General features: G+C 44.8%; 1 protein-coding gene across 1 annotated transcript in view; it reads right to left on the reverse strand.

Annotated features, from left to right (window-relative positions):
- Positions 1–18961, reverse strand: part of ABLIM2 (actin binding LIM protein family member 2) — a 1607463-nt gene extending 1588502 nt beyond the window's left edge. Inside the window, exon 1 of the mRNA XM_069632014.1 lies at positions 18497–18961. Within this exon, the coding sequence (XP_069488115.1) occupies positions 18497–18506 (10 nt within the window). The 5' untranslated portion in view covers positions 18507–18961. The remainder of the gene's footprint in view (positions 1–18496) is intronic.
- Between the last annotated feature and the right edge of the window lie 248 nt (positions 18962–19209).

A 19209-nucleotide genomic window follows, 5' to 3' on the forward strand; every position in this document is an offset into this window, starting at 1 on the left:
CTAATGCTGTGCTTGTCTTCTCTGTGGATTGCTTTGGAATCACTACTTTAACCACTCAACAGTTACAGAGCTACTCTCTCTATCTATATAGGTGAGGTCTCCACTACTTAGGAACTACACCACCATTAGTTTATCCCGCCAGTTTGTCTATAGTGAGAACAGACCAGATGATCCATTGAATAATCGATTGAGCCCTAAACTATAAAGTTAGTGTTGACGTTATTCCTTGCATTTCAAACCAACAATACCATATCGATATTAAGACCTGTCCTTCTTTACACAGCCTGGCGCATAGCTGGTGGTATTTTTTCTGTGCTCTTTCATTTGAATTACACCTTTGTTTGTATTTACTTGAATAAACAGAGGGGTGTATCAAGAGAAAGGCCACCCTCAATGAGGAGACACAGCCTTGCAGGTTTTGGGTTTGCAAGAGTACCGAACTCACATCTGGTCACTAGTCGTGGTCCTTGGTGAGTGCTGACAGAATCAGAAGCCTAAACATGGATGCATCTGACACACTTGCCTCTCTTATGCAGCTGGTATCCAACGTGCGTAACAATATGACAACCGCTCATGAAGCCATACATCTTCAGATAGCGTCTCTGCAAGACTTAGCGCACCCTCAGCCACTGGTAGATGTACTGGCATCCGCTTTACAGCTTACAATTGCTGAGCTGCAACTGTCTGTGGTTAGGGCTTCTGGGTTCTGTTTCAGGATTGTTTTCTGAAAGTGTCCCTTCACTTTTTTGGATGGAAATGGGATTTTTTACAAAGCATCTCCTAATGCTGAGAGTGCCATATTGGTGCCAGGGTTCACTTGAGCTAGAGTAGTGAAACTCCTGTCTAAATCAATGTGTGGGTGAAGATGAGAGGCGCAACATTGTACTTTTACACCTAATTGTGTGTCATCTGGATGTCTTGGGCCTGACTAGGAAGGGCAGCGATCCTCTGATGACATAAGGGTGGCTGTGACTTGCCCAGCTCTGTGTTGGTTAGTCAGGACATAGAATTAAAACATGTACAGAGGAAAGCAGACCACAGTATCCAGTCACTTCTGCAAGTCGCGAATCACAAGCTATAAATTAAGGTATACTAGATCTGGGTGGTGAATGTTGTTATGTTATATCAAATGTGTGTTTTTAAAAGCTGCTTTGCCCACAGGTGTTGAAATACATGAGGCAAGCATCAGCAAGAAGCTGTAACAAAAAATACACTGCCGCAAAGATGATCATTTGGATCAGTAAGAGATTTGTTCTGATCTGACGCGCACATCTCAAGTGATCGTTGAGAGTTCTCCATTTGAGAGGGAGACTGTATCTCAACCAAAGAAGAAAACTCTCCTATTTCGAGCCTCAGTGGTCAGTCTTTCCACCTGTATCACTTGCAGTGGTGAAAAACAGGAGCAAGGGCCAGATCGCACAAACCATGTGGCCTCGAAACGTGGTGAAGAGTCCTCAAAGATGCTGTACTATGATAGACTTGCAGTGGGGCATTTCCTTGGGGACTCTGCTGCCTCTTCTGAAAGGTTTGGCAGAGATCAGTCACCAGCACATTGAAAGAGTGCAGTGCTCTCATGCGAAAGGGGGTGTTGCCGTCCTGGGGAAACTGCTCTTCCGTCAGAAAATTCCTCGTAAGGACACAAGGGAGGCATTTGAAAGAAGTTTAGAGGTCCAAAAGATCTTAAAGTGCCATTCTGTAAAAACAAAGACAGGAATGAGCACCCTAGATCAGGATGAAGCTGCTGCTGCGCTGGAGTATCGCTCTCAATATTTATACTGGTGTAATACTACAAACATTCTTTCTTGGCTCACTAATAGTTTCATCAATGTCGCTCCCCAGCCCCTGAAATTGTAGGTTGGCCCACCAAAACAACCCCAGATTGGAGGGGGAGACCTGCTCTATGAAGCCTTGGACTGGATTATCGGGCAATACTGGAAGGGCTGAGACAATATGCTAGAGAGGGTCGATTTATTGATAAAAGTAATTCAGCTGGATGAGGTACAGCATACCATTCCACTGGTGTGCTTTTGGAATGCTTTCCACATTGTCTTGCCTCAATAAATCTTATTGATGGCAAGAACTATGTGCAAAGTAAAACACAGACAAAGCCTTTGTTACATATTCAATTTTAATTGATATTTTTTGAGATATGTGATGAAATGGCATCCCTAACTTCCGATGAATGACCGTGTGCGACGTCAGTCTCCCCTAACTCCCTAACTACAGACAGGTGATGCATCCTGGAATAGTGGATGGCTGTAAGAGCACTGGAAGGGAACAGTGATGACTTTGATTGGCCTTGAGAGGTGGCGAGGGATATGTTTGGGTTTTGTTTGGTGAGCTCAGGACTTGGCGTGGAGCAGCCCCCAGTTGTTTTGCTGGTGGGAAGAGGCGGCGTCCAAGCTGCACAGTCCTGCTGCAAGATCTGTGGAGAGAGTGAAACATGAAAGCCTACTGGATATCTGACACAGAGTCACAGACTAGGAGGAGGATCGGAAACCTGAGGGACGCTGAGAACTGGCGAGATCTGCATGTGAGGAAGAGGCGTGGGCCACTGCAGTCCATCGGAATTGGCAGAGGAAGCTCTGACACTGAAGCCCAACAAGAGAAACAGAGCAGAAGAAACAAAGTACAGCACTTGCTGAACAGGGACAAGCGTAAGAGTCCGTGGACGTGCAGCCAAGATCGTAGTGGGAGGATGGAGTGGAGCCAAGTGAGCGAAAATGACTCAAGCAAGCCTCTGACCAGGGAGTACACTGAGAAATGCACCAAGGTAAGAGGAGTTGCATACTGGAACATGGAGTGCCACCATAGTGATAGATTACAATGCCTGATGTCCATTGGCGCTAGTACTCCTCAAAGAGACACTGAAGGATGTCATTGCATGCCAGATAGAGGAGTCATGACTCCTAGAATAGACAGTGAAGGATCCTCTTGTATGACAGGCACGGTAGTCCTAGCTCCTCAAATAGACAGTGAGGGAGCCCATTACATGCCAGTACAGTGCGTGCAGGGTATGGGTGTCCACATTTCTGTAGCATCTGAGGAACATCTAAGATTACAGAGTATACTGGTTCTAGGAGTCCAAACTCCTTAAGTATTGTGGAAAGAGAGACATCAATAAGGGGGTAGATCAGGGATGATTCGACCCCCACAACACAATCACCAAGCCTGACAAAAGCACTAGATGCAAAGAAATACATTTTTATTGAACGTTTACTGTCTTTGTCCCGCCTGTTACAGGTGTTAATTCCAAGGAAGATTATACTTTCTGAAACACTTCATAGCCAAATCTCTGTCTATTCGTTTGGTTGTTTCCTCCGAGCAATGTAACAACTAGTAACATTCTAGGCGATTGTCTCTTTTTGCCTAGCATATAATATCTGGGCTAACCTTTTGTGCATCTGGGCTAACCTTTTGTGCAGCAATGATGTACCCAATTTATATTCAATTTCTTAGATAACATCGAGAAGTAGGCCTTGCCTAGTGGATGACCTAGCAAGCTTCAGTGCCAGACTAGAAAACTGTCCGTGTTAAGCGCAAACCGGTGAGACCAAACATGGGCTTTCTCACATTGCCCAACAGATAACAGTCTTTCTTGGAATGTTAAGGGATCTGGCGTTAGGGTTTTCTGTGAGTCAAATTTGAAAAACACAACCCTACCTTTAGGTGTAGAAAAGATGGGTTGGTAGAATCACTTCATGGAAATTGCCATGGATAACTTAAGATTTTAAATCCCACCAATAAGAAGCAGAGACTTCTCCTTAAGATTAGAAATATTTTAACACTATTTGCAAACGCACCTACTCGGAAATGTAAGAGATGCTTACTACTTAACAAGTTGTTTGGCACCTGCACACTGTTCTTGTTGACACCTTTGTGCAGTTCAACTGACACCACCACTACCAGTACTTGAGTCACAGAAGGGACTGTACACTTCCATGTACCGGTACAATCATCAAGGAAGGTTACACCGTAAGGGGCCATGGCATTCGGTAGCTAACATGACCAATAAACACAACTGTTCAAACACACAGTAAAACTAGAGTGTTTGCAAATGGTAACAAGATTGACTGAAATAGGAACTCATCAAATAAACTGATGTATGCAAATGTTCACGTTTCAGTGCTATTAGTTGTGCAGCAGGGTGATAAATAACTTTGTAGCTTTCTTTAGCCGAGGGCTTTAAGATTTGTTTTGCTGGCTGATTTTGGTTCAGTCAGTAAAACGGGCAAAACCTTTCAGAAATGTCTGTATTTATCTAACTTAGAAAAACCTAACATTCATCAATTACTTTAGAAAGTTATAGACAAACAATCTACACCAATCAACACAACAAAGAAGATGCATACAGGAGAGCTATGGCAGAAGCAACCGAAGGGAGCATATCAGTGTTCATAATGTACCTCAAGATAGTGACCAACCAACAGTGGATACAGATTCACGAAGATATTTGACAGAGTGGAGTGGTGCATTACCTTTTCTGTACTTGATAACAGCATGCATAAAAGTGCATAATCTGTCCACATACTGTGAGTTTTGCATCGTCACAAATATAGTTATGTCCAGCTCTTTCTTAATAGACAGATTAATCCAGCAACGGTCCTGCTGAAGTCTGCTATAGCCGTAATTATTTTAAAATATATGTTGAAACATTTACAGTGGCTATTAGACAGAGCATTACAATCCACGTAACATAACAAACTGGTATATGCTGAAAATGTCATGGCTTTTCCAAACATAGGAATGTGATGGGCTGATTTTTTGAATATATAAAAATGCACCCTTCCTGTTCCGGATTTGCACAAATTCACAAGGGGCCAAAGTAAGCGCTTCGAAAAAGCACTCCCCATTGAACACTCCATCATTCTTGATTGGGAACTAGTGGCTAACAGAAGTTCAATGACATTTGCAATGATGTTAAAATGATATCCCCTCATTTCCCCACTGCTCTTTTCCTGGATTTTGGCCCAGGACATTTCATCATAATTTTTGTGGTATTTTAACAGCTGGCGAGAGCTCAGGGAGTAGAGAAATACGGTGTATAGTGTTAGGGGGATGAGGGAGGGGAGTGGTTATTGGGCATAGCCCCCCATTACAATACTACGTAAAAATGCAGCGAAGCGTCCTGGGTGGAGTGTTGTCATAGATCTGTTCAAACATGCACTTAACTGTAAGTTTTCTCTTGAAACATTCATAAAAATGACAACCTTTAGAAGCAGGAGTCATCTGCAGATACACATAGGGGTGATTTTAACCCCCTGACAATATAGTGCTTGATTTAATGCAGAAAATGTCATAAAATCAGCAATCACTGACAGAATGTTAAACCTTGATTCTTCAATTCTGAAAGGTTGACATGTTATAGTGAATGTTAATTTTCTAATCTGTTGAATGTATATACTTGATGTTTGATCTGTAATTGTGAAAGGTTTAACTGTAAACCGTAACACAATAATAATTAACAACAAATAAAAGTGAAATACTTTTCCAAGACATGCCTGGAATGCTCCATTTCTCTGTTTGTACTTTTTGGCGAATAAACTGGGATTTGCAGCTTTTACAGCGAGATCTACAATTCCTGGTGCTGGATTTGCAGAACGGAGGCCAGGTCATAAATGTCCCATGTCAAACCATTGAAATTCATTCACAATACTTAGGTAGGTGGACATAAAACATGCATGGATTCAGAAGTACTCAAGTTAGCCAATTATGGTAACAAGGCAACCTCACTTGCAGCTGCACAGTTCATGCACCTGTTAAGTACCCTACTTATGTATAGTGTGCTTATAGGAGGAGTGATGCTTACATTACAAATGGGGATGTTTTCACGCTTTGTAACACTAACATTAACATCTATCTACCTATGGAATGTTCAATTAATTTTAATACACAGATACATCAAACACCAAAGCACTGATGCCTCTGACTTTTTTAACCAGGTCCCATGACAGAAAAGGCAGAGGAGAAAGACTAAATCAAGAGTTTACAAAAAGAAAAATTAGGAAAAAGGAGAAAAGGATCAACCAATTAAATAACAATACCCAATAACCAATATCCAATTGCCAATGTAAGAGCAAACAATGCTAATGAAATCGACCAAAAGAGAAATAATAAATGTATAGCACATATTTTCTACATAAATCCAAATATATTGTGTATTGAAAATGCGTTCTCATTTGCTTTTGAAGAAGAGCTCTTTCTTATTATTCAGCAACATCATTCTTTTTATAAGACGTGTGTCCAACATCCCCATCCCCTCAATAGCACATGCATGCAACATGCCGCATTCCACTCGGGTGATGCTACCCCAGTTCTGTTTTTTAGCTTTGCATTCCGAGAATTGCAGCCTTGAATTTACAATGGGGAATTACAGGACTACAATTCTCAGCATTGGAAAGTGCTTTTGGTGAAGAGTGTTATTTTTCTGGTCAAACATTTTGCAAAACAATACATCCTGGAACTTGCAGTCCATCGTTGTTTTGTAATCTGTATTGCCACTGAGTGGTTTTATCGCCTATATGAAAAGAATGAAATATCAAACTAAAAGGAAAAGGCAGTAATCTCTCTTCCTAAGAACATTCATTAACTCCTACAGGTATCAGGAGAACCAGGTTAGACATCCAAGGGTTTGTTCACAAGCTAAGAAAGTAAAATAACCAATGCACTCAAACGGGGGTACATGCTCATCCTTGCATTTAATGTATTCCTGGAACACGGACCTCTTTGCCTAAATGTATCTCCGTTCATGTCTATGATGGGATTTTGAGGGACCACATTGTGAAAGGTTTGGAACAAATTCTGTAAGTGTTTCATGATTATGTCAAGTATATTATTTTTAAAATGTTTGGTTTGCAGGCTGTAGATTTTCATTTAGTAGTTCTGGAATTAATTGGATGATAAAGTGTAGATGCTCCCTACAGTTAAATATTTGGAATAAAGTTGGGAAGTCGATTTGCATAGTCAAAAATATTAAGGCTGTGGCATATGCACCCATGAGCTTTCATCGTGTGCTTCAGGAGATGCTCTGATTTTGTTACTGAGTGATACAGGGAATATTTGCAAATTATGTTGTCCATGTCCCTAAACTGGGGGTAAGGGGATGGGGCGGTTCTTAAAGTCGAAACAGCAGAATGTGAGATTGAAGGTAACCTCAGAACAGCTAACTGGGAGATCAGACTTGTGGTTCCAATTAGACCTAAAAGGTGGAAAATAAGCAGCAGACAGGACATCCTTGGACCAGAGCTGCAGGACAGGCCTGCCTCTATTTACACTGCTGAGTTAGATAGATGGATGACAATCAAAGCTCTTTACAAAACCTTGTACAAAACAGAGAGCTACCCATACAGTCTCTACGATATACTCAGTATTATTTTAGCTTCATATATAAACAGAATTCCATTCGGATGATAGCAGTGGATAATTTCTAAGGACTTTCCTTAGTGTTGGGAAAAATGTGTTTCCAAAAGACAAACTGACTGTATATAAGTATGCATATAATAAACACTTTCATGTCAAGAACACTAATACTTTTGTAACACACCTCCTATGCGTCAATGCATCACAATATTCCAAAACAAATGTGAAAGCAAATTATACATGTATAAGTATATCAAAAAGAAATCCCTTAAAAGACCAGTACAGTAGTACATGCAATCGTAATTATATGCGCTCACGCGCCAAAACTGGAGGAATTGTAATAGTTGTGTTTACGTTGCATTGATGTAAAATCAATGTGTTGGAAAAATAGCCCAACGCCGAGGAGTGTCATAAGGAATAATACACTACAATAAACCTCCCTGCTGTCATGTATATAGGACTATTTAAATGGCCTGTGCATTCTTGTCACCCCTCTTGTTAAGCAGCCTGGAAGGCACCACAATGATTAAAGTCAAATCGAGTTAGAAATAAGACATAAGGAAAACAGCAGTGCTGAGAACTAATTAAAGTTACATTGATATTAAAAGGTAAGTCAGGCATAGAATTCCAATAAAATGTAATTTCCTACACACGCAGGAGAAGCCAATTCCCAGGCCCCCGTTATGAGGCCCTTTGGCATGGCTGGAGGGGATTTTCAAGAAATGGCCTGAGATTGGACATTAAAAAATAAATCTTTAGTGCAAGTCATATACTGGTTTTTTACATGTAGAACAGAAAGAGAGATGCTCAAACAATGACTGCACCTCAGTCCCTTGCTGACGGATTAGATTAAGGTGCAAGCCCTTGACACTACGAATCGAGTTTTAACGATAATTAGAAGTATAAGTATTACTTGAGATGTCGATGAATTTCGTCAAGTGACAGACTAATGAATTGCTGATAAACCATTGCATTCTAGTCCCACACCTTTGGTAAAACAGAGGAGGGTAGAGGACGGCAGCAGATTACATGTAATTATAGCTGGACGGTCTTCCTCGCCTCTTGACCCAGGATCCACAATCTCTATATGGTCCTTACCAAACCTTACACCTAATTCTCTGGGGATAGAAAAAAGCACATGTTGAGCAAAACAGGTTTCGGCCACACACCAAGTATAAAAGAAATGGGAAAAGGACAAATAACTCATGTTTACTGCACTTACGCAAGGGGGAGCACCATCTCATTTGGGGGCCAGCGTGGGTGGAACCCTTCTGGTGAGAAAAGCTTGGGAACAGTGGTATTGTGTGCACTTGCAAGGATATTTGGAATATTATATTCACTTGGGGCACACTCGACTGGTTCCAGGCAAACTTTCACTGCCCTATATAATATTAACTTATACAAATCAAAATCGGTATTTATAAGAAGCATCTTATTAAACAGAGCCGGGGCAAATCAATATATAATATATAATTAGGCAAGGCAGTACTAGCATTGTTTCTTCTATAAATTAAATTACATTTTTTGTTTAAACAAAACTAAAAGCAGATGGCCCCATAAACATAAAACAGTGTTTGTGCAATCACAGACCATTAACCTATATATAAGCGTATTAGGGGCTGCAGGCCTTAGGTGTTGCTAGTTCTGGAAAAGATCTGGGGCTGTCGGGACTCAGGGCTAGCTAGCCTTTTGGTTGTAGACCCTGAGCGACTATCCGGGTCTACAACCAAAGGTGCCGTGGCTCTAGCCCACTCAGCCCCCCTCTAGCATCAGTGCCCCCAGCAACGCCTCTGGCTGCAGGGGTGAGAGCTTGAAAAAGGACCTGGAACTCAGTGCTGTACGTTTGCCTTTGATAGCGCCCATCCGCCTCGATGCATAAACTCGTTTCATAATCTTGTGAGGCACTGTCTGAAAGAAAGCTATTCCATCAAGCTTAAAAACGTGCCAACCCTCAGTAATTATTATATTGGGAAAATATAAAACCTATGATTAGAAACGCTTAGGGGCAGTAAGAATCTGCCATTAAGCGCATATCGCCTTCTCGAATCCTCCCCACATATCTCTGCCATTGGGGTTTTTGTACATATTCTCTGCATAATACGCATCCCAGAAGCAACATTTTACTCTAATGTGACTGTTCCTGTCAAAGGCTGTAACTACCCGGCCTCCGAAATTGCAGCACGAAACTCGGAAGGAATTTACTGTTTCAAATTTTCTTTCAAAGTGCCTAAAACACCAGGTATAAAATACATTTTTCTGTTAGAGAAACAGATTAGTACTCTAACTCGTGTTCTTCAATTCTGTTTTGGACTATGTACTCAACAAAGATGTCGTGGAATATGTACTCCGCCCTCGGTCTAGATTGGTAAAGTACATGCAACAGTCAACAAAGAACCTAAGGCCAGTCAGGAGCTGATGAAGCACTTGTACGACCAGAAGGCCACAGTGACAGTCTATTCTCCAGTCCAGTGGGTGGGGATTATGAAGCCTGTCAAACCCAGTGCCCTTCAGGACAGATGGACTGGGCCTTACTGTGTGCTGGAAAAGGTCAGTGAGGTGAATAATCTCATTGACGTGAAAGTACCCGAACAGATGTGCAGGTCTTTCACGTCAACCGGCTAAAACCCCATTATAGACGGGATGACTGGGTCATGGCATTAGTGACTGATGGAGAGACTGAGAAGGAGACCGATCCCCTCGCAGACCTCTTGCACAGATGGGTGAGCTGAATGTGTCAACCTTGCAATGGACCTGTCATAACAACAACTGACGGACTGTTGCCATTTACTGGGACAGTTGCCGGTCTGTTATCTCTGACTCCTGGTCCCGCAGATTGGTGCATCCATGATGTGGACACTGGAGACAGTAAGCCAGTGAAAAGTAGAATTTGCTGGATGTCCGATAAGGTCAGGGACACCATCAAGGAGGAAGTTTCCAAGATGCTGTCCCTAGGAGTGATAGAGCCATCCCACAGCCCCTGGGCTAGCCCAGTGGTACTGGTCTCTAAAAAGATCAGTGGTGGAAAGACTAAAGTTTGCTTTTGTGTGGACTTCAGGGGGCTCCATTCTGTCACGAAGACAGATGCTCACCTCATTCCTCGGGCAGATGATCTCAGTGACAAGCTCGGCGCTGCCAAGTACATGAGTACCTTTGACATCACGGCAGGTTATTGGCAGGTAGGCTTGACAGATGGAGCAAGAGAGGTGTCAGCATTCTCAACCCCGGAAGGACATTATCAGTTCAATGTGATGTCCTTCAGATTGAAGACTACCCCTGCCTCTTTCAGCGGATGGTTAACCAGGTTTTGTCTGGTCTGGAAAACTTCAGTGTTGCCTATTTAGACGACACTGCTGTCTTCAGTCACACCTGGGAGGGGCACTTATCCCACTTGAAACAAGTGCTTCAGGTGCTGCAGAATGCAGGTGCTACTATCAAAGCCACGAAGTGCCAGATAGCACAGGGCACCGTCACTTACCTAGGCCACCTGGTCGGTGGAGGAAAGAAACAAATTCTTGAAACAAAGGTTCAGGCTGTGAAGGATTGGAACATCATAACCACACAAACACAAGTGAGAGCCTTTCTAGGTCTCACTGGGTATACTACCTGTCGCCCCTGAAAGATGTAACTTCCAAGAAGCTGCCGAAGAAGGTAGCTTGGAGCCCTGCCTGTCAAATCTCCTTTCAGGATTTAAAGGATGGATTGTGTAGGGCCCCAGTTCTGAAAGTGCCAGACTATGGTCAGGAATTAATTATCCAGACAGACGCCTGTGATTGAGATTGGTGCAGTGTTAGTGCAGCTGAACTCGGAAAGGTTAGAGCAACCTGTCTCCTACATTACCATGCGGTTGACAAAAAGAGAATGGAACTGAGCTGAAGTAGAAAAAGAGGCTCTTGCGGTCATGTGGGCTGTAAAGAAGCTGAAACCTTACATCTATGGGTCTCACTTTATGGTTCAGATAGACCCCAGGCCCGCGCAATGGTCAATGGTCATGCAAGGGCAGAACCCTAAGCTTTTGCGTTGGGCCATATCCCTACAGGGATTAGATATGGACTTCCAGCACAAGCCAGGCTCCCAGCATGGAAACGCAGATGGCCTCAGCCGGTACCTTCGCCTTGATGACGAACCATATGATCAGTAGGGTGGTGGTTCACATGTTGAGGCTAGGGGGCATGTGAAGGATTCGACCATCCGCACAGGGAGTGTGCGCTCGCCTGGGCTTTTTTTGATGATTTTTTAGGAAATGGAATGATGGGAGATCAACCTCTGAACATGTGTGGGGCTAATCTGCACAAAATTTCCAAATGCTTGAAGCACAACAAACACATAGTCCAGTGTAACCTGGGGGACACAGCCTACCCTCACACATTTAGTTGACAGGTGACCGGGAGGGGTGCACGAAAACATCCAGAGGAGAAGGGCAACACCTTCCACCTCCCAGGGCCAGCCTAATTAAATATCAAAGGCTCCATTGATCAGCCCTGTGATATTGTTCTGTGATGTGGTGGCGCATACTGATGACAGTTAATTGAAGCAGGTCTATGAATAGGCCTGGTCACAGAACTTAACAATGGGCAGGGCAACTAACTCCTCTTTGATATGCAATGTGTAACCTTGAAGCTAGCTCCCACCCCTCTGTATATAGGACAGTGAATGACATGTCTGGGTCCACTACTTACCGTAGGCAACCCCTGCAGACCGGACCCCTTTCAGATGGAGAAGTATGTGATTAAAGGGAGATAGAAAGTGTGCTCTCGTCATAAACTTCAAGGGAGACCTGCGCTTTGATCAAGAGCCACAGAGGGCTCAGTTAACCAGAGAGACACGTTGATGTATAACGGACAGGAAGATGGGTGGGAATTAGGAGTACATGTTGTCACTTTCTACCTTTACTGTTACAAAGCACTCTGGTCCTGACCTCACGCATAACAGAAGATTGTTGGTAGGGACCCAGGATTGGTTTACAAGGTAGGCTTAGCCTCACAGCCACCGAAAAGGAAATAGAGAGCTACCTGGCCAGAATAATCAACACTCTGTTATCAGGAGAAGCCAGAGAAGCCCTGGACAGTCAAGTTACAGTGTGGGAGATAAAAGAAGCCATAAAAGCCTTACCAAATGGGAAGGCTCTGGCATCTGACAGTCAAGTAGCCGATATCTACAAAGAGTTTGTCGAGATATTGGCACCTTAACTCCACGCAATATGGTCTGAAACACTAGAAACAGGCAAACTACCGGACACAACCCGAGAAGCGATTATAACCCTACTGCTTAAATCCGGGAAGCAACCTGAAGAATGCGGCTCCTACCGCCCGTTATCACTAATAAATACTGATGCAAAAATATTAACGAAAATATTATCTATCCATCTCAACCCCCTTATGCCTCATATGGTCCATGAAGACCAGGCCGTTTCATACTGGGAAGGTCCATGGCCTCAAATATCTGCCGATGCTACAACATTTTGGCGAAAATCCCTAGAGACACAGGTGTTGTGATAGCGCTTGACATTCAAAAAGCCTTTGACGCCATATATTCGCCTTTCCTGTTCAGAGTCCTGAATAACTACAGATTTGGCCGAAACTTTATTCAATGGGTCCACATATTATACACACAACCATACGCAAAGGTGTGTGTTAATTGGACATTATCCTCGATATTGGAGCTAGCAGGGGGCACAAGGCAATGCTGCCCACTGTCACCACTGTAATTAGCACTAGTAATTGAGCCACTGACGAATATGCTGAGGGCAAGGTTTACCAGAATAGGAATACCATTAGGAGGTAGAATAGAGCTTATAACTCTGTATGCAGATGATATAATGTTATATGTAAAGGACCCAGAAAGACACCTGCAACAAGTTCTTAAAGAGGTAAAAGTATTTGGGAAGCACTCTGGGTTAAGGTTAAACACTGCGAAGTTGGAGATATTCCCGTTAACAGACGCAACTAGACAACATGGACACAAATGGGCCCCTCAGAAGGTGAATTACTTCGGAAGCCGTTATAGCACACACAACACAACTAGCATGCACTCTTAACTACAGCAATCTCACAGACGCAATCTGCGCCAAACTGACACGATGGAACCACTTGCCGATTTCACTTATGGGCGGCTTGGCTTTGATTAAGATGATCATACTCCCCAAGTTGTTCTATCTGTTCAGCACAGTACCAGTGTGGCCAGGTAGATCCCTTTTCACCACAATACAGGGTGCATGCAGCCTTCATATGGAAAGGTCAACTGAGGGTGAGCTGGAAACGGCTTACTAGACCATAAGAGCAGGGAGGGTCTGGCAGCCCCCGACTTTGAACTGTATTTCTTATCAGCACAGGCTTACTATGCAACATATTGGAATAGGAATCGGCCGGAGGCACCACACAAAATGATTGAAACACAAAAGGGGGGTTCAATAAGCCTTCTAGACAAACTAACCGAGGGCGGATGGAGGAGAGACGACTATATGGACCCTACACGTACCACATGCAGAGCATGGTCCAGGGTAATGGGCAATCCCAGAAACACAGTGCCATACAGCCTAGGTATGCCCCTATGGAACGCATCCTTACATTGCCCCAACCCAAGATAAGTCACTGGCCGCACACTGGAGAAACAAGGGCATAGTCCGCTTTGGGGATCTGTTTGCCAACGGCTGGGATGAAATCAAAATGACAATAGATGACACACCAATGCAGAAACTGCAATACCTCAGGCTGTGTTCAGCTATTGCCAACACATGGGAGTGCTTCCCTGAAGAACCCCCATCACACCCTAGTGTGGGCTATGTACTCTGCCCGCGTGCGGTCAGGAAATCGGGTTCTACACTATACAAAATCACACTAATAACCAGGGACGCCCGAACCTCGAAGGTCGAAGAAGAATGGGAGTAGGACTTAGATACCACCATTGCTGAAGCACAGTGGACACAACATTGTAGCCTGACCAAGAACATATCTTGTAATTCTAAATACCGCCTGATGCATTTTAAAATACTAAACAGAGCACACTTTACCCCGGCCTGACTCAAGAACATGTACACCACAGCCACAGGAAAATGCCCAAGATGCGGGTGCGGGAAGCGGGTATTCTCCTTATGTTGTGGTCCTGTACAAAGCTAACCGAATACTGGACAGACGTGTGTACAGCATTAGATGAGATGTCTGATATTCCCATGAGCTGGGATCCGAGAAAATGTGTATTGGGGGTTGTCTCTAAAATGAACCCAGGTTCAAACAGTATTTTATGGACAAAAGAGCAAATGATGAGGATCAAAGACATTTTGAAAATTGAAGGTGTAATGCTCCAAAAATGTATTGCAATGCTAACAACTGTAACGTTTATGATACAATGCAAGTACTGTAATGTGACAATCTGTACAAGTTAAATAAAAGTTTTTGAAAAAATAAAAAGGTTGGTTTAGCCCGCACCAATCACTGGGGCTCATTTGGCTTTAGAAGAGGGCTGAGCTCCTCACTTAACGTATCATTTGAAGGCTTCACCAAAAGCAGGAAAGAAGAACTTAGCATTGGACACTGGCTGATGGTATAGTCTACCGTACAGCTTCCATCAGGAAGGCCAGGATTTCCAAGACGGAAGCAAGATCCCTCCTGTAAACATCTCACAGGGAACAGAGGCAGATACCGGACTCAGAAGACCCGTCCAGCAGCTCGAGAACCGGTACACAGCCATCACAAAGCATTCCCTGCTGGTTTCTGCCAGCAACCTTCCTAGGTGGGAAGTGCCAGAGACCTTCTGAACAAAGGACAAGGTCGTTGCCTGCAAACACTCTCCTCAGCTTTGGATCATCCACCTTGAAAGGACGCCACAAGCCCTGCAAAGAAACTGGGAGGTGTGCGACATAAGCATCAACCAGAGTTTTTCTTTTAAGGACATTTAAAAGTTTGATGCTACAGTCACTAAAGCCATCCGAGACGCCTCGACCAGCGTGCCAGATCCGCCAACCAGCACAGAGACAACGATTCATGACTCTGAAGCGCTGTGTAGGCCATCCTGCAGCGGTCGGTCCAGCCTCGCTTTGCGAATTGCCTGCTGCCTGATACCCACAGCTGTCTCCCATCTTGAACTCTGTCTCAGGAGCTGTAAAACAGTTAAGACTGATTGCTTTAGCAAGTTAATCTCCTAAAATTTCGCCCTCAGAATTTTGACTCGCGAAATTCTTTTTCTTTTTTTTTCAATCCCCCCTTACACCACATATATATGTGGGGGCCGGGGGTATGGGATATAATAGTGGTATGGTGGGGTTGCAGTGGGTCCCCCCGCATATGTATGTGGTGTATAGGGTGGTTTTAAAAAAGCAGCATTTTCTGCCATCAGAATTCTGGGGGGTCATAGTGATCACATAGATCCCTTTACCGACTACCCGCCTGTCAGTATCCAGAGTGCACCCCTTTCCTTTGTGAAACTGTCCATCCTCTGTGTTCCTTTACAGAGTTCCTTTAAAATGTATTTTGTAGTTTGCTAGAACTGTCCGCTGTAATAATAATAAAGTGGATATCTGTAAACAAGCTTGAGTGGACAGTCCCTTTAATCAGCGGGTCATAATTGTATTTTCACTGTGTTGCAACTAATCAATGATCCACGGCCTTGTGGAGATAAGCCTGCCGTTCAGTCCACGCTACCTAAATTGGACAAGGAGGTTTATAATATATTTGTGTTTTCAATCTGTATGGATCCCTTCCGGTCTACTAGAGGTGTGGGGCTGATTGATGGTTTAGAAACTGAGAATTCATCCCTGGACTACTGGTGCCCCGAAGTTGATTCATCACAAGGGAACTCTGAAGATTTCCTGATAGGCCTGGGCACTCTGGACCTTTTTTGTTTTGCATTTCCAAATGTTCCCATAGGAAAATGTGTAATATGGGGATACTGAAAATTATTTCCAGGGCCTCTTTTGTTTCCCAGTCCACCTCTGCTTGGAGGCACATTTTGCAGATTATTTGTCATAGGAACTTAAAAAAAATATGTTCAAATATATTTTTAATGATGCTCAATATTTTTCAACAATAACATTTTTGAATGAACTTTCCCTTTAAGTACTGCTGAAGGGTGGGTTGGGAGGTCAGTAAATGAAAAATAGTAATAACTATACATGCATACATAACTCATTTGCCTGGGCTCTGGATAAACACATCCTGGCTGGGCCTGGTTTTCAAGATGGCTGACCATTTTACACGCAGAGTGGGGCGATTTTTTTTTTCTCACAGGAATAGAAAAACATTACACACATTTTAAAATTCAACATGCGGACAGCAAAGCGTAATTTCAGCGCAAAATGGATTTCTAGTCATTATTAGACCAATATTTATAACACAAATAAATAAATAAATAGGTGAACAAAAAGGTGCAACACAACTATCAAGACAACAATTGAGTTAAGCACTCAATGCGGGTTTGAATCCCAGGGAGCTCACACAGGCGTGCACCTTTCCGTCAGTACAGTGGTGTGCACACTGGTCTAAAAGTCATATGCACAAAATATGCATTGATAAACGCACCCATACTGAGTTGCAGCTGTTTGTGACTGGGTCATGTTGTAATCGCAGACTCTCAAAGTCCGGTCCACAGAAGATAGTCATGTTTAAGCGGTTGCCTGAAAAGCTTTGATTTCGGGACATAAGCGAAGCCAGGAGTCCAGAAGACATTACTAAATAAAATATTAGGTTGACCATTCTTTTTGTGGTCATCGTAAATTGATAATCGGAGCATTCGTTTTACAATCCCAAAGTGGTTAGAAACCCCCTTGCATGATACTGCTTTGTGTACTGTAGCAGCGAGCACGCCATTCCCCGCATATACCCGGGTAAAAGGGTACTAGGCATGGTCTGCGCTTTAAGATGAAGCGTCCATCCCAGGCTTGGCGGGCGAGCCTGCCCGCTGGAGTACGCCGAGCTACGCCTAGACGCAGGATTCCAACCGTGCCACGGCACGGCCTCCACCCGCGCCTGGTTGCAGCAGGACTGCGCCACATTCCCGTGCACGGGATGTTTCCGAGCTCTGCTGCCAGAATGCGAGGCGGCTTCTTGGGTTTGTGGGAGCAGAGCAAACAAACAACGTGCATTCCTAAAAGGTTCGGGTGGGATGTCTGGACGCGGCGGCAACACTGGTATTACACCCTCTGCTCTACTTCGGGCACAGGCAGCCAAGATAGACGGGCAGCCAGCAGTGTTAGCAACGAATCCTTCTGCATGCACCCCTACCATCGAACCACCCTATTATACCCACAACCACTGTCTAAATAACTTTATCTCAACACCAATCAGCCAACCGTATCCCTAGTCTCTGGCAGCGAGCTCCCCCGCTAGCCACCATCACCTCCAATTCACTCTTGGTTTATAGAAGCACTCCATTCTACACCCTTCAGCCCCACCGCATAGTTAGGAAATTCCCCCTGAACCGCAGATAAACCACACGCACTCCCAATGGCAGCTTCCAGCAAGCAATGCCTCCCACATCCCAAACCATCAACTCAGCACATCCGTGCCTAACCTATAGAAAAAAGTTAGTGTTACCACGCCTCCTGGAACTAACACACACACCTATTTTGCAAAGTTGAAATTGGTGCATTTTTGATGAAATAAATGCTACCACTGGCTGCAAGGCACTGATTATGTATTGCATACTGTAAACGTATACAAGACATAACAATCTGCAAAGGCATCATGCAGGTTCCGGTGCTTGGTGCAAAATTGGCCATGTCACTCAACAAGAGGGCCGCGCGATGCACACTCGGTGCAGATTCTGACAGGCGTCAGGCCTGTGCAAGGCGCACACTGGGCTTCCTGACAGATCTACTATATGTGGCGATAGGCGCTGATCTCTAGGGTGACCTGCTGCAGGCCCCCACGCACTGCGCGTATGTTCCTGGCATGACTCCACACGAGGGCGAGACAGCAGCCAAACACATCTTGCCAGGGTGGTGAAACGCGCTGCGGACACAGGCGACCCTAATGGTTCCAGCTGCACACTGCAGGCTCCTCGCCCGCCTCCTGCACATAGCAACGCCGCCCCACATTGAATGCAACTTTGCTGTATGGGCAGTAGCGCTGGTCCTGCTATTAAGCGCACTATCCAAGGGAAGGAAGCGCAGGCGACTCCCAGAGCGAGGAAACTGATGTGTACTCACCCGCACTCATCTTGTCCTCGCGTCTCCTCCTGCACCCTTCTGGTGCTGCAGAGGCGCATGCACTGTCCCGGCCTCCCTGGGGCTGCTGAGGGTGCACACACGCTGGCCCGGGCCAAGGCGCCCCTGGGCGTCATCGACCACCTGTTACGCACCAAGCTGGACGCCCCTGTGTGTTCCAGGGGAGAGATGCACTTGCCGCTCCTCTGCTGGAGCTGTCTGTATCCCAGCAGCACCGACGCTCCTGCGGGTCAGGCTCTGCAACCACCCTCCCCGCACAGGGCGATGCAGCCAAACAGCAGGTACTGAAACCCCACACACGCCGACTCGGCCCCCTCAGCCGCAGCAATCGCAGGCCCCCTTAGCTGCCTTGAACATCATCTCCAGTGCCAGCAGCATCCCCGGGACAGCTACGGCTCTCCTCCAGAAACCAGGTGATAAGGAGTAGCCTTGACAGCACCAGAGCGGAGGACCAGCCGGGACGCCTGGGAAATGTAGTTCTATTCTGGCGAAAACCCTGAGTATCCATACAGAATGTGCAATGTGGGACTACATCATGCAGAAGCCAACGCGCGCGGGGCGTCACGCTATCAGGAGGCGGCTGCAGCTGGCTGTGCACTGTCAGCGTAGGCTCGAATAATCTTCCTTCCCAATAGACTACCAACTACCATGCAGGGGGACCCACTCTCTGCGAAGGACACCCAGACGAAGAGGAG

This window comes from Ambystoma mexicanum, chromosome 6q (assembly GCF_040938575.1).
Source record: "Ambystoma mexicanum isolate Mex_15411 chromosome 6q, UKY_AmexF1_1, whole genome shotgun sequence".
Taxonomy (NCBI): Eukaryota; Metazoa; Chordata; class Amphibia; order Caudata; family Ambystomatidae; genus Ambystoma; species Ambystoma mexicanum.